Source organism: Heliangelus exortis, chromosome 1 (assembly GCF_036169615.1).
Source record: "Heliangelus exortis chromosome 1, bHelExo1.hap1, whole genome shotgun sequence".
NCBI lineage: Eukaryota > Metazoa > Chordata > Aves > Apodiformes > Trochilidae > Heliangelus > Heliangelus exortis.
In genome coordinates this window covers 59651241-59676205 of record NC_092422.1, presented here as the reverse complement: position 1 = coordinate 59676205, position 24965 = coordinate 59651241, and the positions used below count along the sequence as shown (strand labels likewise).

The 24965-nt window shown below is 41.5% G+C and overlaps 1 protein-coding gene across 1 annotated transcript in view; it reads left to right on the top strand.

The window, feature by feature from the left end:
- SH3RF3 (SH3 domain containing ring finger 3) overlaps positions 1–24965 on the top strand; it is a 254536-nt gene that overhangs the window by 222242 nt on the left and 7329 nt on the right. The window contains exon 9 of the mRNA XM_071744291.1: positions 21303–21640. Coding sequence (XP_071600392.1) covers positions 21303–21640 — 338 coding nt within the window. The remainder of the gene's footprint in view (positions 1–21302; positions 21641–24965) is intronic.

Sequence of the window (24965 nt, the reverse complement as noted above, 5' to 3'; positions counted from 1 at the left end):
TGTGAGTTCACCACAGTATAGGGGGCATGTGGCATGTCTGAAGTAGTTTGCATTCTTGGATGGACATGCTGAAGATCAATTGCTTTTCATGGTTCTGTTATAGAAGATACTTTTATTGAGAGCTATGGAGACAAACTGCAGTTTTTTTGCATTTATCACTCTGATACAGTTAGAAATGTCAAACCCTGAGAAATTTTCTTCAGGTGATAAGTTTGGCAAGGCTTGTGAGCTACTTGAAGGCCAAGCTGGGAGACAGTGTGAAAAAGTATTGTAAGATACAGTCTTGTACTGATTTATGTTTTATGATTTCCCACCTAGATTCCACTGAAGGATACCAAATGTGACATCAAAGGGCAGCTGCTATAGGGAGTGTGTACATGCTATTTGTGTTGCTTGTTCCAAGACAGAATTATTTTTACCTTGGGAACAGGCTTGCTGAGTGTAGCTGTGAGGTGGTCATTGTTAAGGCTTTCCTTTGGGAAAATGTTTATGCCAATATCACAGGTTCTTGTTGGTGTGCAGTTGTCAGATACAGGCACATCCCAACATTCACTAAAATCAAGGGACTCTGATTCCAATTTTTACTCATTTTCTTGTAGTTTAAAGAAAAATTTGAGAAATAATCCCAAGAGTTATAGGTTGCAGCTCAGTAGGAATGAGATTTTTGCTGATCTTCTATTAATATAGTAAATAAATCCTTAGGTTTATTTTTTTGACATCTCTAGTTCTCTACTTCAGCGTATTTCTTCAAGGCCTTGATGTAGACTTCCAAATCTGCAGGTCATCCTTGGCACCTACATTCATTAAGGCACCCTAATGATGGTGTCTGACTGTCATATTCCTGCTGAAATAATCAAGAGGCAATATATGGCCTCGTGCCAGCCTTTGCTCATCAGCATGCACCTACCCCAAGAGGATCCTGTCTGCAACTGGGCTTTTGCTCCACTTCTCAGCTCCTTGACAAACCTCCTGCTGGCTTAGGGAAGAGTTTCAAATCCGAGCCCCTCTACCAGCTGCTGGTGGTAGCTGATGAAGAACTGAGCAATAGATAGTGCTTAAGTCCACTGTGCAACAGTGCCTGAAAAGTGCTCAGGCAGCCAAGCAGGCTTAGAAGTAGAGTGCTTGAAAATCAAAGCTGCTCCAATGCTAAACGGATGCAGTAAAAAGCATCAGGAAAAGTATCTCACATAGAGGTAGCACAGCCACTACAGGAATAACAAGCTGGGGACTGAATAAAGGCAAGGGAGCATGGCAGAAGTCAAAGAGGTAACAGTGGTCAGGGCAGCATAGAAGAGAGAAAAGCATTAGCAGCTGCTGGGAGATATAGCACCAGAGAAGGGATGCCAGGAGGGAGGGCTGAGGTGAAGGTTGCAGTGTAAATCCCATCAGGCAGGGTCTTGAAATGGGAAAGTTGGAATATATGTGCTGGCATTTATCTAGACAAGGCAGTTGAAGGAAGTTGGGTATAAAGAAGACTTCACTTTTCTCAAGTATTTCCCTCTTGAGACAAGTTTTTCTTCTTTTCCAGGAAGAAGGTTTCCTTCCCCAGAGGAAAAATAATAGTTGTCCCCAAAGTCATTCTATTCCAGGTTAGAAGCAGAAGTGTTCCAAAGACTGGGAACAGGGCCAGAAGGGAGTTAAAACAGAGAGCAAATGGGGCGCACTCTGTTTCCTTTAAGGATGGGTGATGGTATCAAGGGCCTTTTGAGCTCTTGCTTCATCATTTGCTGGTAAATTCTGCATGCATAATCATCTGAAGCTCAGAGAATTCAGTCCCAGTTCCCAAACACTCTCATCATCTGAAGAAAAGAGATGGGGATCCCAACTCTGGAATGAAAGAAAACTCCTGTGTTTTGGGGGCTTTTTAAACGGGGACCCTTCTTTTTCAGACATGATAAGCATTGCCCAAGTTCAACTGGTAGATTATAGCTGAGAGCTTCTAATTATGGCATGACTGCTGCTTTGACCTCAGTTCATTTTTGCTATAATAGTTTCTGCTGTACATAATCTGGGCTGATGCTTAATACCTCTGATAAAACCACTTGTTTGAATGAATTAATGCATTTCTCATTAAATGTGCTCCTCATTACGTTAATCAAATCAAGCAAATCATGCTGAGTGGTTTGACCACTGTAATTAAACTTTCTTTAAAATCCACTCATTTGGCTTTTGATGAGGATTTTGATTAAACTCTTCCAAAGTGTCTGGCCCAATAACTGCTAAAAAGGAAAAGAAGAGCTTGCTCTAGTGAGCAAGCCAGTAATTCATCTCTGAGTAACACCAATTCCTTACTGTTCTACCTAGCCAGAGTATATAAAAAAATTTGAAAATTGGCAGTGTAAAATTAAATCTTTCTTTTAAGTGTGCTGAGAGAAAAAATCTGTTTGCAGCTTTAAATTTAGTAACGGTGTCCCTGGAATATGTAGAGAATGTGCATAAGCAAGTCACAACAAATGGGGAAATACATTGGGCCGCTATTTACTGATGTTGAGATAACAAGAAGCACATCTTCAGAAAATTATGTTGAACAAGCACCAACAGTTTTGCGTGTGAAGATTGAATCAGTAAACATCTGTCCTCACCAGTGTCACTCTCTTTCTCAAGTATCCGTCCTTTTGCTCAAAATAGCTGCATTACTCAAATGATATAGTGCTTCTGGCATGATCCTGGTACCAGGATTACATTACAGAAAAGAACAAGGCAAGGTTTATTTTCTGGCCCTATGAGTGTCCCTGTATGAATTGCATCCACACTTAGAAGCTTTCTTCCCCACCTGAAATAGGGTGCCTGCATCCACACTGGTACCTACTGTGGCCCAAACCATGCCCATACGTAGTCCTGGGAAAGAACAAGTTAATATAAGCCAAACTCCAAATGGATTGGTGGATTCAGACCAGGTTTGAAGCTAAATCCTGGTCATGATTTATATGCCACTATATACACAACCAGAGAAACTTTCCTCTTCAGTGGTCCCCCTTCCTGCCAGTGCCTTCCTCTGCCTTTCCCTAATTTGCAGCCCAGTGCCTATTCCCACCAAGCACCATCCCTCACTGCCTTCATGCTTAGTAGCCCTCCTGGCTTTATGTAGTGTTGAAGATTGGATCACAGGCCCTTCGAAAATTTGATTTTGTAAATTTTGAGATGCTCCTTGACCTTAGTTCACCTTAGAGCTGCCTGTTTAAGCTGTCAAGTTGGTAAAACTGAAAATTCCTGAAGGACCTGATCCTACACTGTAGTGCACCTTCGGTTTTCATTTACAAAGTGCTTGTCTCTGCATTGCAACTTCTTCTCATATTAACTTGTCCCTGAGTGAAAAGGATTTGTTATCACTTCATATCTACTAAGGAAATTTAATTCCTTATCCAGAAAATGGAAGAACAGTCTCAAAAGTGAAGTCTTGAGCACTTGCAAGGACTTTGTAGATATAAAATGACAGCACAAAAAATAGTCGTCACACTGAAATAAGTAAAGGAAGCTAAAGACAGAGTTGTTGAAAGTAGATTTTTCGGATACAAAGTCAGTATGACTGACCCTGAGTTTCTGGAAGAGGAATTCAATTTTCCTGGCAGATATGAAATGTTGGGGGTTTTTCACTTTGTATCTGGTTCATCTAAGAGAGCTCCCTAGGTTGTGCATGTATAGAATGGAATGATAACAACCAAGTGACTAAATGGAAGTGGCACAGGATGCCAGAATGAACAAATTGCACAAGAACAGAAGAGTGTGGTTTGAATTCTTAGAGTAAGTGTATTGAAATATAGAAAGCATTAGGAGGAACCAACATTGGAATAGTAGTATACACACTAATTTGCTTTGGTACTCTGTAAGACATCTGAGTTGATCCTAGAGCTACCAACACCAACATTTCACTGATCATTTTCAGAGTCAGTTTTGACTTTTCAATTTAATGTGTGTTCCAGTTCATTTCTCAGTAAGGATTGTTTAACCTGAAATATTTTAGCTCAGTTCTCTCAAGACCTGTGCACAGAATACATACTGCTAATCCATTTCCTCTCAACAAAAGCAAGGGGGCTGTCTTCATCACAAACCAGCCACTGGTTCTCATGATCCAGAAAACAAATCTTGGCTCTGTGACTAGCAAGTGATTCACCAGAAGCTTGGCCAGGGAGTGGAAACCTCTTTTTCTGGTCATGTGAATTCAGGCCACAAAGTTCTGGTTTAGGGCAGAGAACTCATGCTTAAAATCTCTCCAGCACCTTCTCCTTCATCATTAGAGTTCAATTTGAAAGAACAAAAAGCTGGCAAATCACTGATGAATATTTTAAGGCTGGCAAATAACCCAGCCAAAAGCATGAGCTCCAGCTGTCAAAACACAGAAAAGTTCAGCTTTACAATAAAACAGATTTCTGTTATTTCTGACTGGCTAGGATTCTTTTGCTTAGATCAAGGGCAATAAGCCATTGATCAAAATTTCTTTTTCTTCTTTGCATTTTTGATGTTAGAAAATGCTTTCAAAGTCCCCACAGATACTTGAAGCATTGCCATTGCTGCCAAGCAACCTCCAAAAGCTATTCCTCTTTACTCTCCTCTCTGCTTATCTGCCTCGTAGTGCTGTCACAAGATTTCTCAAGTGTCCATGGTGGATTTCTCCAACACCATTTTGAGTGGTTCTGTGCTGTGTTCTGCAGCTGTAAGGTGAAGCAGATCCAGGGGAAGGGAGGATAGAGAGTGCTTTAGCTTTGAGGGGAAATTCAGTGTATCTACTAACTGGAGACAAAGTTATTTGGATGCCAAGGCACAGCATTCTGCTGGCACCTGTAGAGACCTGATTCTATAACACATAGGACCCCACGGGCTTTTCCTAAATCCTTAGTGCTGCTTGGGGAGGAAAGTAGAACTGACAAAAGAGAGAGCATGTAAAGGAGCTCTGGAAGCAGAAGGCTGGAGGCGTCTGTGCGCTCGTGTGCTTGTCTGCGTGTGAGCATCCCAACACTGGTGTTCCCATGGCATTCCCCTGCCTCCAGAAGGAATCACACAGGACCAGATGGCTGGATGGGGCCAGGCTGTGGGATGGGGTGGGATGGCAAGCATCTCCTTGGACTCGTTGGGTGAAATGTAAGCACTCCTGTGGTATCGATGGGAGACGTGGACACATTCTGGCTGCTGAGGGATCAAAGGGGCCAATCCCCACCTCAGACTGCACAGCTCTGCAGCTGAGCATCCCATCACAGCTTCTGCCCTCTCTCTGCCTTGGTTCTGAAGAATGTGGTTTGGTCCCTCTTTGCTTCATAAAACTGCAAATTCCCATGCACAGGTTAAAAAAAAAAAAGAAAAGAAACAACAGAGTACAAATGCTGTGCCTGTCTCTGTCATCCACTTTCTGCCTTGGAGCAGTAACACAGAGCTGGCATGGGGCTGCCACTACCCCACCACTCCAAGGAAGGAAGGCATGCAGGATGAAACCATTCCAGCAGAAAACCAAAGTAAGAAGCTGAATGCCTTCAAAACAATGGAATAACTAGCAATATTTCTGAGTTGGTGGCATCCTGGCCTCCCACGTGTCCACAACTCATTTGCTTTCCTCAGAGGTTTTCCAACCATGAATTCACAGTAAGTCTTAAACCACCAAGAGCCAACGGAGATTATTCACTGGGATTCAAGTATCTCGAGTGCCAATGCAATAGTTTTATGGAGACAGATTTTGAACTTTCCTGTGAAAACAAGCTTTAATCAAATTTCAGTGCCCACATTTCTTTTTTTTTTTTTTTTTGGGCACACAGGTACTCGTATTTTTTCCTCACTTATCTCTATAGTTATGCATAATAGGTGGGTTAAGACATCTAGCATCAATGCAGACATACTTGTTTAAGCTCTGTTAGAAGAATTACATAAACTAAATTAAATTCCAGTTTCTGACAAACATCAGTACTGTAGGAAAAGTACATTTCAGCAGACAATAGATATCTGCAGCATTTTTCTGTTTTTATGATGTAACTTGAGGGCATAACCAAGTTATAGCAAAGGGCTATTTATCTTATTTTGTAAATTTTTGTGGTTTGGTTTTTTTTTTCATCCTGCGGTAGCCATTACAAGTAGCATTCACAAGCCGTTAACTTTTCTTTTGCCAAATGGTAAAGCCACCTTAAAGTCAGTCTGGGTTGTTATTTTTCTGACTGAATGTCTCAAGCATGTACTAATTCCCTTCAGACTGAGTCAAGACATAGAGTCAGCGCTGTTTGCTGAATGCCTGAAAAAAAATGCTCTCATTATGCCCTCTGGAGAAAAGATCAGTCTCAGGAATTCAGAGGGTACACCATGCAGAAGTTGCTTTACAGATACTACAGTTGCAGGCTACCTGTAGTCAATTAATACAGGGTGGCAAGGAGTCAACCTTTTTCAAACCCAATACATTATAAAGGCAGAACTCAACCTGTTGCTTTGCATATTGCATATATTTTGTTTGGTTCATATTCACTGATACAGTCTTAACTGATGCATTTAAGACTACAGAAGCTAAAATATTAATCTTCACTCAGAACTCACTGTATTCAGCACACTAGAAGCAGACTGGCATCTGGCTTCATCACCAGACACCCCAGGGACAGAAAAAGTAATTTAATGTGAGTCCATGGCCAACTTATTTTGCAATAAAGTAGATTTCCTGCACTGTAGTTTTTAGTCCCAATTCATGATCAGTTCAGAACTGGAATATTTTAAAATTGAACTAGCTGGCTTTTTTTATGACTTCAGAGATCTTTATTCCCTCCTGTACAAAATTATGTTATTCCTCATATCTTAAGTTTTGAAACAGAAGAGGGGGGGAGGTCAGGGAGGCAGATCCTAACCAACATGATGGTGCCTGCTGTGGCAAGGGAAATGCATAAGCTAGACTTTGATCAGGACATAAAAGAGAGAACTGATTTTTCCAACTTTTTAAATTTTTCTGGACAGCTCTTGTATCTAAGCGAGATACTCCTGGTTGGCAGGCTTAGATGCAACCTGGCCAAGAGATGCAGCTGGCCAGGAGGGAAAGTGGCACAGAGAAGGCAGGAAAGGTGATGGCCTTGCAGGCTTGGGATGGGTTTCCATTCACCAGCCACGAAAAAGGCAGATGTATGCCAACTACCCACCACAGATGTCTGTCTAACTTTTCTTAAAATCATTCTGTTACGTTAATTCCACAACTTCCCTTAGCAATGTATTCCTGTCCTTTCATATTCCTAGGGCCAGAAAATTCCCTGTTATCCTTCTTTGATCATTTATGGTTACAAGTGAATCTTGCTTCTTTGTGTCCTTCGCCAGATGACCAGCTGATTAGCTTTCTCCTGTCAGGCTTCCATATATTAGAGAACTAATAATGTGCTCAGACCTCAAGAATTCTCTTCTTTCAAAATCACTAAGCCTGGTGATTCACAGGTAATGCTTTCTAGGCTTCTGATTATACTTCCAGCTCTCCTCTGAGCAGTCTTCAGCTTGCTGGGGTTTTAAAGACCAGTGTCCCAGAGTGGAGTTTTGCTGAGACATTATTAGAGCCAATTAGGATGGAATAAACACTTTCCATGGTTTATATATGTTTGTTTATATGTTTCCAGATGTTATACACCTTTTTCACAGCATCATCTTGATTTAGGCCCAGTGTAACTCTTCTGGCCCTTTTTGCAGAGCTGCTGGCTGGCCAGTCACTCCTCATTTTGCATCTGTGCATTTAATTTCTCCCTCCTAACAGCAGCATGTCATGCTTGTCTTCACAGATTTCACCATGGTGATTTGAGATCATTTCTCCATTTTAGGAAAATTGTTCTGAATTCTTACCCTGTTTATGCTTCTGTTGGGAGTTAACCCTGGCAGGCAGCTTAGCCTTACACAGCCACTCACTCCCTGCCACACTGGGAAGGGGGAGAGAACTGTAAGGGTAAAAAATGAGAAAGCTAATGACACTTTAAACACTTTAAACAAACAAAATCTGCACATGCAAGCAAGGCAAAATAAGGAATTTATTCACTACTTCCATCTGCAGGCAAGTGTTCAGCTATCTCCAGGAAAGCCAGGCTCCTTCATGTGTAATGGCTACTTGGGAGACAAGCAGCATCACTCTGAATGTCCACACTTCCTCCTTCTTCCCCCACCTTTTATTGCTCAGCATGATGTTGGATGGTGTGGAATACCCCTCTGGTCAGCTGAGGTCAGATGTCCCATCCCAGATGTCCCCTTCCCAACTTCTAGTGCACCCCCAGCTTACTTGCTAGTGGGGCAGCATAAAAAACTAGAAAGACCTTGGTGTTGTACAAGCACTGCTCACCAGTAACTACAATGGAGTTCATCATTGCCCGTGTGTGGTCACAAATCCAAAACACAGCACCATATGAGCTCCTGTGAAGAAAATTAACTCCATCCAAGCTAAAATCAGTACACCTGCCAATTGCTCACAGATTTAATCAGCTCAGTGCCCACTGCTGGTTTTAGAAATGCACTCTCTGGCTCTCTAGCAGTAATTAATCAAAGTATCTACTAGCACTGGGACTGAGACAAACCCTTTTGGTAACTACTTGAAATGTGCTCATGGTTTGACAGAAAATCATCTGGAAAACATTGCAAAGCAACTAGTAGGGTCTGGTTAGCTGCAGTTTGAATTTTTGCATGCATGCTGCTGAGTTAAAAAGAGGGGGAGTGCAAGAGTGGAAGGGACCCCTCCAACACACTCATTGATATCCTGACAGGAAGAGTTTGAAAGAATGAACTTGTGGAAAATATTCTTCATATTGCCTGCACTGCTGTGGGAAGATTGTCAGATACAGCAAAGTAATCATAGCCTGAATAGAAGTCATGATTGCTTAACTAATGGATTACTGATTCTGTTATCTTTATAGGCAGAGACATTCCAATCAACCATGATCAAATTGAAGATGAGACAATTTGAAGTCAGTGTTTACCCTCACTGTTTTGCTAAAATGAAAATGAAAAAGGCTGTCAGTCTATACAGACCATCAGCTGATCAGCCACTGCAGTCAAGGGGAAATCTTCTTGCACTGTAATCTGACTTGTGTAAAAGGGTTTTCATCTTCATCTGTGGTAGGCAGGCTCAGAGATGGACTATTATGACAAAGCAGTCATTTCTGCTCCAGTGCAGTAGTGATTTTATCTTGATATAGTTTCCATTATTTCCAGATATGAGGTGTATGTGGCCAACATCTTCACAGAAGCATTTTGAGCTTCTGTGTTAAAATTGACCATTTCTTGCTGTTTGTTGGCAGGATCCACCTTTTATTTCAGATCACACTATCTATTTCTGCATCAGTCATCTAGCTGGCAGAGTAAAGAGGTGTATGTGTTGTCATTGAGAATTATTTTTGCAGTAGTCATATGCGAATGCACCAACCAGATATCACTGCCTCATTCTGTAGCATGCTCCAGAAAAAATTAATTTGTGTCCAGAGAGCTCTTGAGGTTACAGATGTGGCTGTGTGTGTAACCTGTGTGAGATGCTGCTCACTGGCCACACCACTGATATTATCCTGCTACAAGCTTTGGCATGAGGCATCTCCTCAGACATCTCAGCTTATCCAAATCAGCTTAAGCCTGACATTTGAGCTAAAATGTTTTGTCTCACAGTTGGGATAGGATGAGGAAATGGAGAACATTGGCTGAGGTAGTCCATGTGACAGTAATTAGTTAAATCAGTGTTACTGGATTTCATTTAATTATATGGTCACACCTGAGGTTAAATATCACGGGAAAAGAAGTGGATAAAATAGACAAAGGAAGGGAAAATAGAATGGATTGCAATGTGAAACTAAGATAAGTGCACAAGGAGAAAAACACACAGTGCTGTTGTTTACCCTTTCCTACTTATACCCTAGTTGTTACCTTTGGTTAGCTTGATTTTTCATTGCTGATCCTTCTTGCTCATCTCTTTCATTTAAGAAAGGGGAAATTTATACTCTTAAAATCTTGACTTTAGTATAAGATTATTGGGAATGGACTGGGTTTTTTAAGCAAATGGTGTTTAATGGTTCCATTTTTATTTTGAAGTAACAAAAACACAAAACCAGGAAATAAGATTAAATCCAATTTTTGCTGAAGAGTGGATGCTTGTCTTATAAAGGCTGCCTGGGCTTGAGCAGCTTCTAGCAAGCCTTTTGCTACTGCAAAGCCTAATAGTAATTACAACCCCAGTGTGACATTTGGAAAGCCACAGTGCTTTGGTCACCTTATCAAAGAAACTGTCATTTACATGCCTGAGCATTCCTCTCACTCTGACAGCCACTTACTTTGCAATCCTTGAAAATAATTCTGTGATTCTTTCTCCATTTTTAAAGGACCATACATGATCAATTGATCCCTCTAAGAGAAAATTACTTCAGCCACCTCAGTGTGTCCCAGGAGTAATTCTCAGGGCATTGCTTGGAACACAGTTGGACTGCAAGTGGCTGTAGCACAGCTGACAGTGGGGGCTGCAGAAACCTCAGCTGCTTTTCCTGCAGAGTTTATTTATGCACTGTAATAATTGCTCACACCTCAGTGCACTGTCCCTCACAGCTCTGTCCCTGTGCTCTGCTGCTGGGTGGGATGGGGCCTCTGATGCCCATGGATGCAGAGCACCTGGGGCTCCCTGCACCAGGGGAGCTGAGGGGCTGAGCTTCCCCTTATTCCCAGAAAAGAGGCCATCGTCTAGAGTGCACTGATATGTCTCTTCTTGATGCTAATGAAGTGTCACTTGCCTTGATTGAGACACACTTTTGTGAGGGAGCAGGGGCAAGACCTGATTCTTTTAATGCGTGAAATCCATTTGGAATAATTTTTGGATGCTTAGAGTGGATGCTGTGGGAGCTGCCTAAATGGGTTGGCAGCCTTCAGAGAAAGAGACATTTTCATGCTCACAGTTTTAATAGTGTCAAGGAGATGCTTCTACAGTGTCAGACCATCTGAGAACCACTAGGGCCTCTCTCATTCCTGCCTTTCACCTGGCAGTATGAAGCCCAGCTAATTTACAGAAATCTGTTCCCTGAGCAAGAGGAGCTTCTGCTTTTGTCACCTCTAGCCCCAGTCCATGCTGATGTCAGCCCCAATTCTTTGCTGTCAGTCTCAACTGACTCCTCAGTCTCTAGCTCAATGCATCTTTTATGAACTGATGAATTGTTTGTAGGAATTGTTTCACTGTAAAGTGTTCCAGTGTCTAGGACACACAAATCCTGGCAGTTTTTCATTGTCCACAGACAGCCCTTTTTCTCTTCCATGGGGAACTGCTTTTGAGAGAAGAATGTATCTCCTGTGATGCCTGACTTTTCCACAAGCAATCTTCCCTCTGAGTGCAGGCCAGCCCAGAACTGTTTGGTTTGTTGGAAGTGCTGAAATTACAGCCTGAGGTGGCACAGCTGCTGGAACAATATCAACCAAGAGGGAATAGATGCATCAACACTAAGGAACAAGATGACCTCCACTAATCCAAACCTTTTACCCACGTGTTTCTGTTTTCCATAAAAATACAAGTCTCACTTGCCTATCATTTAATAAGATTATAAAGGAAGACCAAGCAATTTAAACTGTTTGCTTCTGAAATGAAATCCATCCCTTGTGAGTGGGAAGACCCAGAGCTTTCTACGTGTAAGAGTAGAGTGTGTCAAAGCACATCCTGACTTCTGTCATTGATTCTTACTTATTCAAGTGTTCAATCAGTGACCTTGCTCTGGCTTTCTGCAAAATGTGAGAGTTGTTCCCCAGGACAGATAAATCTTTTTCACTTCCTCATGAGAGACAAATAGTAGTGAGCTAGCCAGTCAGTCTAAATCGTCTGATTAAGAACTAATTCTAAGCAGTTTCTCCAACAGTTAATGTATTTATACATCCTTTTCTGATTTCAAAATCCTGTGCTGTCAGTGAAGCTGTGATAGATTCTCCTCTAGCTTGAATAAAAATTGAACTGAAAGTTTCAGAAGGATGCTCATGCGCTGTCCAGCTGTTTTCTTGAATTCTCTGCAAAGTACAGTCAGTTTACCACAGTTGCCTGAATCATCTAGTCAAACTTGATTTATATTAAAACAAAGCTTTAACATTTTCTGGGATTCACTTTAGGATAAGTCTTTGAGACACAGTGTAGCATTATGTAGAAGACTCCCATGGTAGTTCCAAGCAAGCCCTTGGTATGTAAAAAGGCAGCGGAATGCCAGATTAGGAAGCAATAGGACCTTTCCAGCCCCATCACCAGTACTTTTGTGAAGGGTGAGTTGGGTTTTTTTGTGCAGAATGAGGACTGCAGCCTCGATCTGCAATGTTTTGCACAGCAGCAGCGGGGCTGAGGAATCCAAAAAGCAGTTGCAGGACTGTGAAAGTGCTCTGGGGTTGCAGTTCCCAACCCTTTGGGTCGCTTCCTTGGCTGACACTGCATCCTGCCGCCTGCCTTTTGCCCTCTCTCAGACCCCTGCAGCTGAGGAAGTCTCTGAACAGCTGATTTCCCAAAGCTGGGAAGGCACAGGGGAGGGCTCATTCCTGGCTTTGTCCTGTTTCCTATGCTCTGGCCCAAACAGCTAATTTTTTTTTTTTTTATCATAGCAATCATTCTCACTGATTTAATGGTCTCTTTGTAGCCAGGTGGAGTCACCCTGGGTATGCTCTAAGTGCTGTTTCATTTACCTGTTGGGACTTCCTGAAGCAGAGGTTGGCTCCATATCATTATTTTAATATCCCTTGCTAGATCTGTTCTCTGTTAATTTGCCTAAACCCCTTTGAACCCATTCCTACTTTTGGCTTCTACAATACTGTGTGCAGTAAGTCTCCATTTAATTATGTGTTGTGTGAAGAAGTGCTTCCTATTTTTTAGTTTTGAACACTTGCCTGATAATCTCCTTAGTTTTCCCCTAATTCCTGTATTGTGGGAAATAACCAGTCTGTTCCCAAGTTGCCTCCTCTGTGCAGGCAGGGATTTTGTAGGCAGGGATTTCCTGTCAGTTGTCTGCTTTCCAAGCAAGCATCTCCAAGGTATAGGAGTTGTTCCACACCTCTCATGGTCCTCGCTGCTCTTCTCTGTGCTATGTCCTATTCCAAGTGAAAAAGAACACATAGTTCAGGAAGGCAGGCATGGTAGGGCTTCCTGCAGCTTTGTTTTCTACACTTCATTTTTACCTCTTTCTCTAGACCTTTGGTAACAATTCCCAATCTTCCCTTTTTTTTTTTTTTTCTTTTCTTTTTTCCTTTTCTTTTTTTTTTTTTCTTTTTTTTCTTTTTCTTTTTCTTCTTATTGGCACTGCTGAGCATCAGGGTTGAGGAATGATTCCTTTTCTTTTCCTTTTCTGTGTGAAAATAGGCAGTTCAGAGTAAAGAATAGTATGGGAATACTTGGGATTTTTATTCCCAAAGCATGCAATGAATTTGCTTTTTGGGCAGTTTCACAATGGGCACTAACTTTTACTGAGTAGAAAGCTTTATTACCTTGCTTTGCACTGGAATTCTCAATTCCTACTTAATGTGGGGGTAGAATTAAATGCCTAGAAAAGGGGATTCACAAAATCTGACAAGCAGAAAAGTTCTCTAAGCCAGCAGGAGATACTGGTAAAAGAAGGGTGGCTTAAGTCTTGTTTTTTTACACTGAGAAAGTTACCTGCTTCCACTTCCATCTCTGCAGGGCAGCAAGGTTTCTTTCCAGAAATAAAGGATGAGGGTTTCTTATATGACTGAGCAGGAACTCTTCCTGCTTGGGCACCCCACTCTCGAAACACTTATATGGAACTCCTTGATTGAATTTTCTGCTGAAATGAGATGGAAGCTCACATTCCCCAAGCAAAGTGTGTATGCCTTATGCTTCTCTGTATGGGCTGGGGGGGTTGGGCAGGAGATTGAAGCAGAGAGGGGAAGATTGCTGTGCTTTGTGTTGAAGTTCCCCTGTTTGTTGTAGGACAATCAAACACTGGGATTGCTGAGTGAAGAAGTGTGCTGAATGTCAGATGTCTGCAAGGGCATCGTGTCTGCTCCTCCTGCTCCTTTCTTTTGTGTCCAAAGAGATCACTTGCACTTCAGGGGAAAACTTGGACTAAAATCAGGATTGAAACACATCTATGTGAGCTTAGTTCTAGAGATAGTGGCTGCTTGGAAATGGAAATGTTGCCAGGGGCTTCATGAGAACTAAGGTTTCATCACCTTTTTGGTGTTATCCTTGCATTTTGCTTTATCATTACATAGTTCTGAGTTACTTTATCTCAATAGTAGTCTTCTGTTCTCTGGTGCTCTGCTTCAGCTTTTCCCACTAAAAAATATCACTGAAAAAATGTTAATGGGACGTGGGGTAAGTGTTGTATTTTAATAACTTGCCATCCTTTTCACATATCCCCTATATAGCAGACCAGAAAAAATGATGAAATACAAAAATATCCATCTATCAGCTTTTCTCTTCATCAAAACCAGGAAAAAAAATAAGTGTCACAGTTCATCTGTCCCTCACTCACCATTAATTTTTTAAGTTCCTTTTACTTTCTTCCTGCTTCAAGTTCAGCAGCCTCCAGGAAGCTCACCAATAGGTGAGACTCTCTTCCTCTTCAGTTCTCATGTTGTTTTTTTCTTTTGTTTGAGCTAGCCTTTAACTTTCATCCAGTGTTTGAAAGAGCTAATATCCCATCTAAACTGAATATTCAAATAGATTTTTAGATTCCTTCTTTATCTCTTTTAGTAGTCTCTAGAGTCTTGCATATGCCATAGTTCAAAAAAAAGCAGATGATGAAGTGCCTGTGAGCTTTGCTGTACTGGGACCTAAACACTAATTTCTTCTTCTCAGTTTTGTTTCCAAAACATTTAAATTCCCAATGAAGTCTAGCTGTGGGACATTTTACATATATTCTCCTGGCCTTAGTACTAGCTATCTCCAAATTAGTGACCATAAGTCTGATATGATTGTGTGTGTGTGTTACTGCCACTGGGACTGAAAGGCTAAGGATATTTTGATCCTAAAATCCTTTTTGTCCTTGGCATGTAACTTGTATATTGGGATTATAATAATAGAATTCTGGCCAGAAGCAGTTGTCTTCATTCAAAACTGAATCTTTGGCAAGCATTTCAATACAAGACATGATACAAAACCTAATCTTCCTCTAAAATCAGAAGTAATTGTGTAGTAAGTAATTACTGTTATCGTGTTCATTATGTCCAAACACATCCCAGACCTAAAGTTTTCCTTTGAGATTCTTCTGGCTCGTTTTTTGTGCTTTTAAAATTATTTCTAAATCTCAAGTCAAATAATTTTACAGATTTTCAAAACCCGAATAGCTTTTTTCCTAAAAGATGTAATCCATAATACCACCTACTCTTTCAGTGCAAGCATCAACCAGTAGCCAAGTTGGAATCAGAATAAAAATGCACTGTTCTCCAGACACTAACTTAAATTTGCTGAAACAAGTACTGACCAAGTTAAACAAGCAATAAAAGTGGTGGTTTGGGGATGCTGACTGATAGATGAGTTTCTCATTTGTTCCGTAGGGCTCAGGGCAGCCTTTAAACAGTTTTGTTTCTCTTTTCTTTATTTTTAAATGAAACCTTCTTTCTCCCTCTGGCTCTCTTATCTGTCGATGTAACCAGTGTTGCATGAGAAATTGCCTCATTTCAATGGCTGGAGCCAGTTTTTCTATCAGCTACAGCAAGGTAGCTCATTTATTTAATGACCTGGGTAGGTAGGAAATTAAGTATTAGAAGCTGCAGATGAAGAAAACTAAACCAGAATTTTCTATGTACTAGGGTGTGGGGTTTTGGTTTTGTTTTTGTTTTTGTTTTTTATAAATCTGTGTTAATATAGCCAGTACATATAATTGGTATTTGGATTATGGCATGATTATTGCTTTGCAGACAGGGGACTCTGTTATCACTCAGTCATCAACAAAGTAGCTGCATTCTGTGCTTGTCTCATCTCTGAAGCTGAAAGAAGAGCTAGTTATTATCTTCAAGTGGGTTTATTAATGAGGGGAAAAATCATCCCCAATTACTGTAAAGCAAAATATTTCAACATTTACATATCTGAGAGTTTAATTTTGATCTAGTCCTTCGTGAATTCTTAAGCTCAGATTGCATTCGCTTTTCCAAATGTTCCCACAGTGAGATGCCAAGGGTTTGCTTGCACCTGTCCAAGTGCTGGTTTCCCTAGGTGTATCCTACAGGGTCACAGAAATGCTGCCCATCCCATCCTTGTGCTGCCAGAGACTTGATTTCCACTGAGATTCCTTCATGTTACACCATAGTAACAGAGTCAGCCCTGCCTATACTGTCTGTATGCACAGTTCTTTTTTTTCTCATCTAGAAACAACCTGAGATTTATTTGAAAGAGCTAATTTCAGTCTTTCCCTTTTTTTTTTTTTTTAACAAAGTGCTGATCCTTGTGAAATGAATGATTTGGAAGTTTTGACTCAACTTGCTAGAATAAAAACTGAGCAACACAAAAGGGATTATTTAAATCCAGTTAAACGTGTGGACAGTAACCAAGGGATGGAAAAAGTACTGCCCATACTGTGAATCCATCCATCAACACAGATGAGGTCTGACTTGGCAGGTTCAGGAGGTAAGAACACCAGTTTGAAGTCATTGGGAAATGTAGCTACTAGACAAAAAAATCCTCAGTAATTGCACAGGTGGTTTAGTAGGTTACAGGGTTCCTGGAAAACAATAGAGGAGCCATCTGTGAACGGGAAAAGTAAAACTTAATTTCTTTCAATTTCAAAATGCAATTTCTGAAAGTCATCATTTATGGCCTCTGTAAACTTATCTCTTTTCAAAACCCAGAGAGTCTGTAACCAATCAGTGCAAACTTCTCCACGACATTTGTGCCTGTTAATGTTTCATTGATTTACAGTGAAACTGCTGAAGAAAGGACTGTCTTGGACAGCCATATAAATATTAAGTTAATTTCTTGTGAAGGATGGCTGCTGTTACACTAAATATTAAATGAATTCATAATACTTGGACATCTACAATAAATCACTACTTGGACTGTGTATTAATATCCCATTCCAAATATTTTAATTTTTTTAATATTAAATCCATGGAAAAATACTGGTTGCTCTGAAAGAAATGTACAGCTTTGCATCACAGGAGTCATTAATGAATTCCCCCAGCACCAAGAGAGTTTTAACTTAGTCCCATTTACAGATGGGGAGAGGGGGCTTGAAGGGGTTTAGGTTGAACTGCTGATCACAGGAGGTTCAAACCCAATCTGTTTCTCATGAGAGACATCACAGTGAATTATCAGCTCCTGACAGGCCCTGCTTTGCTTAAAGTGCTCTGAGCAGCAGCAGCAGAGGATCTGGCAATGTGATACCAGAAGGCTGAGAGCATTTGCCAGACTCAGGGGGAGAAGGGGCTGGGTATAATGTCTAATATCCCAAAGTGGATCATATCAGTTCACCTCTAAATATCTTGCCCAAAGCCAGGAAGGGGAGGAAGGGGCTTCTTAGGTTTTGACCAGCACACTTAGCAAGTCAGTCACCTCTCTTTAGAGAACACAGATCTTGGTCACCAAAGTTTACTAAAATTATCAATGGACTAAGAAGGGCTAAAAATCAATTCTTTTGTCTTTTGTTAAGTTAGAATAAACAGTACATTGCCAAGTTCATTACAGCTTTCTGCTATCTGAGGGATAGTAGCTTGAGTGTAGAAATTTACATCGGGGCTAACCATGTAGAGTGGAAGCTGTTCTTGAAAACAAAACGAGTGACTGTCAGATTCATCTTTTTTTAATGTGCAGATGGGTGTGAATATACATGTGTCTCCTTTTTTCCAAAGATTTTTGCTTCTGTGCCTTAAATGGTCTATGTCACACAACATTTTCCTAATGAAAATTAGCCAAGGTATTTAAATTAGAGGCAAAAATTAGCAAAGCTGCCACCACATAGGAATATTAATTGTTCATTATACAGGGCTTTAGTTCACATAGTTATTTTGCATGTGCAAAGCTGCCAATTAAAGAGGCCCAAAGTACTCACTGTTGCACAATAGCTGTTTCTCCAGAGCCCCACAATAGTGATTGGATTCTGTCACTGACCTTTAGACACCTATAAATGCATATTGACACACTGTGCTGGGATCATTACAGCTATTGTTTCAGTGGCCACGGGGAAAGGAGGGTTTTGCAATTTTGTGAAGAGCTTTAAAATTTGATATATTGATGACAGCAGCCATACTTCTTAATTAGAGAGAAATGCTGAAGCAGTTTTCTGGTGCTTCAGGTGAATTCTAGCATTCAGACTGACTGTAGTTCCCACAGTGGTCCCTCCCCATTGTGGAAAGAAGATGTTTATCAGAGGCCTTTGGGTCTCTTTTCTGTTGTTTACAGGGGGGTTTATTTAGTATTTTAGACCTGATGGAGCCATATGGCCATCCTCCCTTAGCCTCCATGGATTCTGCCTGGATGAACATCTTGGCAGGATGGATCCTTTCATCCTGAAAGTGACAAATGCCCTTTTAAACAGACCATATAGTCAAAACTGATGGTATGCAGAAGACAGGGATATGGAAGCACAGTTCAGACTCTGCTCCTCAAAAATCAGTGGACGTTGTCTCTGTGATTACAGCTGTGCTTCATTTTAGTTCTTCCATGTCTTAGCATCTAAGATATTTCTGTTTTCTTGCCTGTCTTTGACAGCTAAGGAGTGCAAACATGAACTGTGGGAGCAGAGATATCAGATACTCCAAGTACATTTGCTGTAGTAAATCCAAGCATCTTCTAAAAGCTTATATTTATCTTATTGTAGCCCTCCTATTCTTTAAAGCTGCTTTGAGAAATTACTTCAGCAGTCAGCACATAAAAGAACATCATTTTAAACCTTGCATGAGACATTTTGTCTACAGAGAATAAATAAATTACTGGCTTGTATTTCCAAAGAATGTTTCTGCTTGAAAATAGAGAGATAGTTTCTGTTCCATAAGTATTGCAGTTGCTGGGTTCTTTTTTATCCCCTGGGATCCTATTATAGAACAAATTATCAAATATAGCTAAACTTCACAGTTCTGAGTCTCTGAAGATAGCCTTGGATAATGGCTTGCACTTCTGACAAAAGAGGTAGAAATCTAACAGAACCTTTGCAGAACTTGTCATTAAAAAAATGAACAGTTTACGGCACAGCATCACTGGTTGCAACTCTATCCAAGTGCTGTGCAGCATGAACTGGAGGATGGCAAGGTTCTGCACACAGTCACTCTAACCAAAACCCCTGTCTAGCAGCCCTTTCTAGCTGAAGGACATAATATTTGGAATCTGTGTGTCCTTGGGAGAAATATGCAGTAGGATTTCTCACACTGCTGTAAAACCCATAAGGTAAGATGCATTTCTTTAGTAATGCAGGATGAATTTTTTCTCACGTGAATTGAAAGGGTGTTGTTAATTTTGTTTTCAATCATTCCTCCGTATCCTTGCAGAACTCTGAAACCTCTCTTGCACTGCCACTGCAATTGCCAAATGTGAATTTTGTGGTCTGTCTTCAAACATCAAGGTGATACCTTTATCTTAACACGTGAGAAGCAACCCACTTCTAGGAGGGAGACAGAAAGAGGTAGAGCTGTGTGATGCAGGGTGTGAAGGGGAGTAGATGCTGGAAAGAGCTCTTTAGCCCGTGTCCTGCATCTCCATTCTCCCTCCAGTAAATCTGTGTCAGGTAGTAAATAAGGCAGTAATGAGGAGCACTTCTCTTGCAATGGACTGGGATCTAAAATTTCTCCTCAGAACCTTCTGTTGTCCCAAAAACAGGGCCCATCACACAGTGGGCAAGAAGCAGATCCACGCACAGGTTTGAGACATTTGCTTTGGTTTCCAGTTGTGCACAGAACTGGGAGCAGGGTGGCATCCCACAAAGCAGTCTCCATTTTCCAAAACACTTAAGTTCTACTCTTATACCCAAAAACATGAGAAAGAACTTAATCTAATATTATTCTGTCATTTGCACACATAATTTGTTAACAAGTTTCTCACTTCCATTTAAAGTGACAGTGCTCAAAAAGTTTGCTACACATGCTCAAAGAGTAAGGGGCTTTTTATTAGTAGGGGCCCCTCTACCCAATGGGTGGGTGTTTTAGTGTGCTAATAGCTCAGTAATATATCAGTAGTATGTTAATACAGTAAATCAAATTTCTTGGTGTTTCCTCTCCAGACCTCAATGCTCTAAGCAAGATAAGATGTGGGGAGTTGTGGCGAGTATCCCTTTCCATCCCTTTTATCTGTCTTGCAGGTGCCTTGCAGGCCTGGTTCAAGGTCAGGCTGTTGACTGTCTGGGATGTGTTTTCTCTAATTGGAATCTGTTTTGGGTTTTTTCTAATTCTTGCTGTTTCACTGCTTTGTAATTGCTATTTTTATTCTGAGTATCTCTTTTGCTGTCTTTTATGTGACTTTTTTTTTTATAATGTGATTTTTTCCCCCCAGAATTTTACTTACTTGCTTATTTTACTTACTTATTTTACTTATTATAACTGGCATCACTTGTGCTTTTCAGTAGTTTCTTAGCCATAGTGCCTGTGTTGTTCACTTATGGGGAGTCTCTGCATTGAGGGACAGGATTCTTCTGGAAGAGAAAGGGCAGCACTTCAGTTGACAGCTTCTCTGCATGGGAATTTTGTTCCTTTGCTTGCTGTCCCACTATAACTGCGTGATTTCTTTCAAAAGGCATGTGATCAGAGCCTGGGTGGATTTGAAAATGGAGATAATCTTTGCAGGTCCTTACTCTACTGAATGTGGATGCACATGGGGAGTGCAGGACGGGGAGTGATTTTCACAGGATCTTTATTACCAAAATCTCCAGTTCTTCCTGGATCTACCTCTAATCATGGCAGTTCTGGGGGGTTCCCTGCCACACACATGAAGACTTAAGGAGGGCAACTGGGCTGGTGAAGGGACTCGAGCACAGATCCTATGAGGAGAGGCTGAGGGAGCTGGGGCTGTTCAGCCTGGAGAAGAGGAGGCTCAGGGGAGACCTCATCACTCTCTACAACTCCCTGAAAGGAGGGGGTAGCCAGGGGGGGGTTGGTCTCTTTTCCCAGGCAACTCTCAGCAAGACAAGAGGGCACGGTCTCAAGTTGTGCCAGGGGAGGTTTAGGTTGGACATTAGAAAGAATTTCTTTACCAAGAGGGTGATCAGGCATTGGAATGGGCTGCCCCGGGAAGTGGTGGATTCTCCATCCCTGGAGATATTTAAAAAGAGCCTGGATGTGGCACTCAGTGCCATGGTCTGGTAACTGCAGCAGTAGTGGATCAAGGGTTGGACTTGATGATCTCTGGGGTCCCTTCCAACCCAGCCAGTTCTATGATTCTATGATTCTATGACTTTCCAAAAGCAAAACGAAGGGAGTTGGCATGTCTGCTCACTGCCCCTGTTTCTTTGGTTCCTTTGCAGAAGGAGAAGAAGAGCGGGCTGCTGAAACTTCTAGCAGGAGCATCAACAAAAAAGAAGTCGCGGTCCCCACCCTCCGTGTCCCCCACGCACGACCCCCAGGCAGCCGTCGAAGGAGTCCTGCAAGGGGCTGTGGGACCTGAGCTCTCTTCCCTCTCCAGCCACGGCAGGGCTGGCTCGTGCCCTATTGAGAGTGAAATGCAGGGAGCCATGGGGCTGGAGCCTCTGCACAGGAAAACAGGCTCTTTGGATTTGAATTTTTCCATCCCTTCTCCTGCCAGGCAGCCCCTCTCTTCCATGGCAGCTATTCGGCCAGAGCCCAAGCCTTTGCCCAGGGAAAGGTAAGCAGTGACCCTGAGGTCACCTGCATCCTCAGGAAGCATTTTGAGGAGGGCTTTGGATTTAACTTGCTGAAGGGTTGGTGTAGTTTTTGTTGCTCTGCAAATTGACCGTAGGTGGCTCAGCTGCCTTTAAGATAGACAGGGCTTACATGCATCTGCCTGCTGAAAATCATTTGACACACAGGGCAGTTTCAATATTTTATTGCTTTAAAAAGTGGTGAGCAGCACCTGGAATCATGGAACCACACAGCCCTGGTCTAAATATGGAGGTTAACAGTGCTATCTGAGCCCAAAGGCTGTAAATGCTGTTGGCAAAGGCCCCTTTTTTGGTGGGATTCTGATGTTTTAATAAACTTGTGGGGTTGTAAACCCCACATGTGGAGTATCCTGCCAGGGACAACATGGGTGATGTGTTTGCTCATCAAGGCCCTTTCAGACCTGTTCCACAGTACCAGAGACTCTTTCAAATTCTCCTTGCTTAGGATATTTCCAGGTACTCCCATGCTCAGTGACCTGTTACAAAAAATGCAGCTCATTTCTTGAGAGGAATTTACCATTGATTCTGGAGTTCATTTCAGCAGCCTGCACTGCACTTTTGTACCTGAGAGCAGCTGACCTTTCAGACCTGTAGCTGACCTGCCAAACAAAAGCAGATGGAGAGAGATATAACAGATTAGAAACAGGAGCACAGAAAAGAGCTAGGTCTCCATGTGCAGAGTCATATTGGCTTCAGGTAAATATTTTCAACAAGACTGCAGCTTGAGTACTGGGAAGGGAGCAGATAATGCACTGATACGATGTAATTGAAATGCTTTCCACTCAAAAAGTGGTGGAGGAGAGTTGTGTTTTTTATATACAAGCATTAAGAAGGTTTCAAAAAGGAGCCTAGGGACACTCTGTAGTTGATATATAAAGCAATTTTGGAACAATAGTAAAGTTCCAGAAGTCTGGAAGAAACTATTTTTGTCCTAGTGTATGAAAGAGGCCAAAGGCAATGGATTGGACAAGACACCTGACCCTGAGTCCCATTGGAGTCATGGAGCAGATGATTCAGGGCATGGACAGTTTATACCTTGCACAGTGTTTTAGTGAATTCAAGTTGCAATTTGGTTGGGAAGGGAACGATGATGCTATAAGAAACTTAAACTTTTCTAAGATGTCTGGTTTGGGTCATAAAATTTCTTGCTCAGTAAACTGCACACAACTGATACAGCAGGTAGTAAGTGGATTGGAAATTCATTCGCTGGCATTACATCTGATTCTAGATCAGAAATCATCAGAAAATGATTTGGCACATATGCAGAGTAGCCCAACAAGAGCTGGGTGTTAGATCTGCACTCTCCAACATAAAACCTTTGCTGTTTCAAATGGGACTGAAATGAGAGGTAGGTGATGAAGGGGGCAGACCTGCTAGTACAGAGCTAATTTAACACATTGATAAGAATAACAGGGAGTAACAGTGTATTTCAAAAGAGATAAATCTAAGGCATAGTGGATTGGCTTCTGTGAAGCATCACAAGAAAGATGCAAAATAAAAGAATATAGTTGCAGTGAGCAATACAGGGAGCTTTGGTAGACCTGGTAAAGAGCAGGCTTAGGAATGACTTGGTACCAGTCTGTAAGAGTCTGCAGACAGGACAGACATGCAAATATTTTTACTCTAGATTGGGCATTTTGTCTAAGAGAGATGCTGTTGTTCAAACACAGCATCTCAACTTGAAGCAGAAATAAACACAGGTAAGTCCTGCAGCATTGTAATAAAGGCAGGGAGAGCAGAATATCACAGGGGTCTCTTATCCTTAAAATCCATTAAAAAGCAATTTAGCAAAAGAAGTGAAAAACAGTCCCTATTTAGATGCACTTAATTTGGTCTGCATCAGTTTAGATTAATGCTATAAGAAAAGGTAAACCAATATAAACCAGATTAACTCCAGTGTAACTAAATCAGTGGGATGCTGCACCTTTAGTTAAATGTAGCCGTGAAAAGAAGTGGGGAAGAACACCCCCTGACATCTCCAGACCTGGGTGTTGAGGTGCTGCTCTCAAACAGTTGCTGTAGAGAAGTCCAGACACATTAATATGCCAGGATTAATCCCATATCCTACTAATTATTCAGTTCACCTCAGGATGGGCTAAATAGTGAAGCAGTTAAATGATTACAGGTTTAAGTAGCAAAATAGAACCAGAGGGACATGGGTTAGCTGTATCTGCTCAGACATGCTGGAGTCAGGAGTAAATAGATATAAACTGATAAAACTGAGTAAATACTTCCAATTGCAGTCTGGAGTGGTGAGGAACTTACTCAGATTCTAAGCATTTTAATTCCTGAGTCTAAAATCCGAAAATAAGCTATAATTGAAGTAACCCTAATTATACACAGCAGGAAAGATTCTCTAATTGATTTATGAATTAACTTCCATATCACTGGTGTATCTGCATTCCTTAACTGATCATATGGGGGTTTTTATGCCCATAATGGGAAATATTAATTACCTTCATGCACTAGGAAGGATAATGCTTAGTCCTGGAATAATCTGAGCAGATACATTAAACACTTGTCTCCTAGAAATTCATCCCACATCCATCTGTGCTCATTAAATCATCAAATTGCTCAGAAGTACCAAATTATACTTTTTTTTTTTAAAAAAAAAAAACAAATTATGGTTTTCAAACCACTTGTTCTTTTCACATCTGGCAATGGAGGAACTCACGTTCAACGTCACTCAGCTCCATATTTTGCTTGTTTGCATTTTGGTGCATTTCATCTGCACGGTAGGAGCAATTCCCCAAGAATGAAAAGGGAGGAGAGGGGGGGAAAGAAAAAAAAAAAAAAGGTTAGATAAACAGATTCAGATGCTGGATGAAATTTTAAAAAGCTGCAAAGCATTTCAGTGCACTTAGCTGTACTTGGCTTTCTGTCTCCCAACGCCCATCTGTGCACAGAGAGGCAGAGCAATGAAAGATTGGAAGAAGTAGCACATTCCTTAATATTTACGGCATTCGGAATGAGGCTCATGCAGGCAGCAGAGCATCAGTTCTTCTCCCAGAGATGTTGAATCCAGCACTAACCACAGCCAGGCTACTGGTCAAACCTGAGCAGTGATGCCACAAGCTGTATTGGAGGGACATTGAAAGGCTCTGATCGATCATGGCTAAATGCTCATGGCTGAAGGGAAAAAATGCCTGTTCTGCTGCCTGATGGCACAGCCCTTCATGGGAGCTGCAGTCAGTCAGGAAGGTGAAGTGAGCTTCACTGTCTCAGAGGTGCTGCTGATGTTTATGCTCTCATTACATTTTTGTGCATGGGGAGAGCGAGGAAAACAAT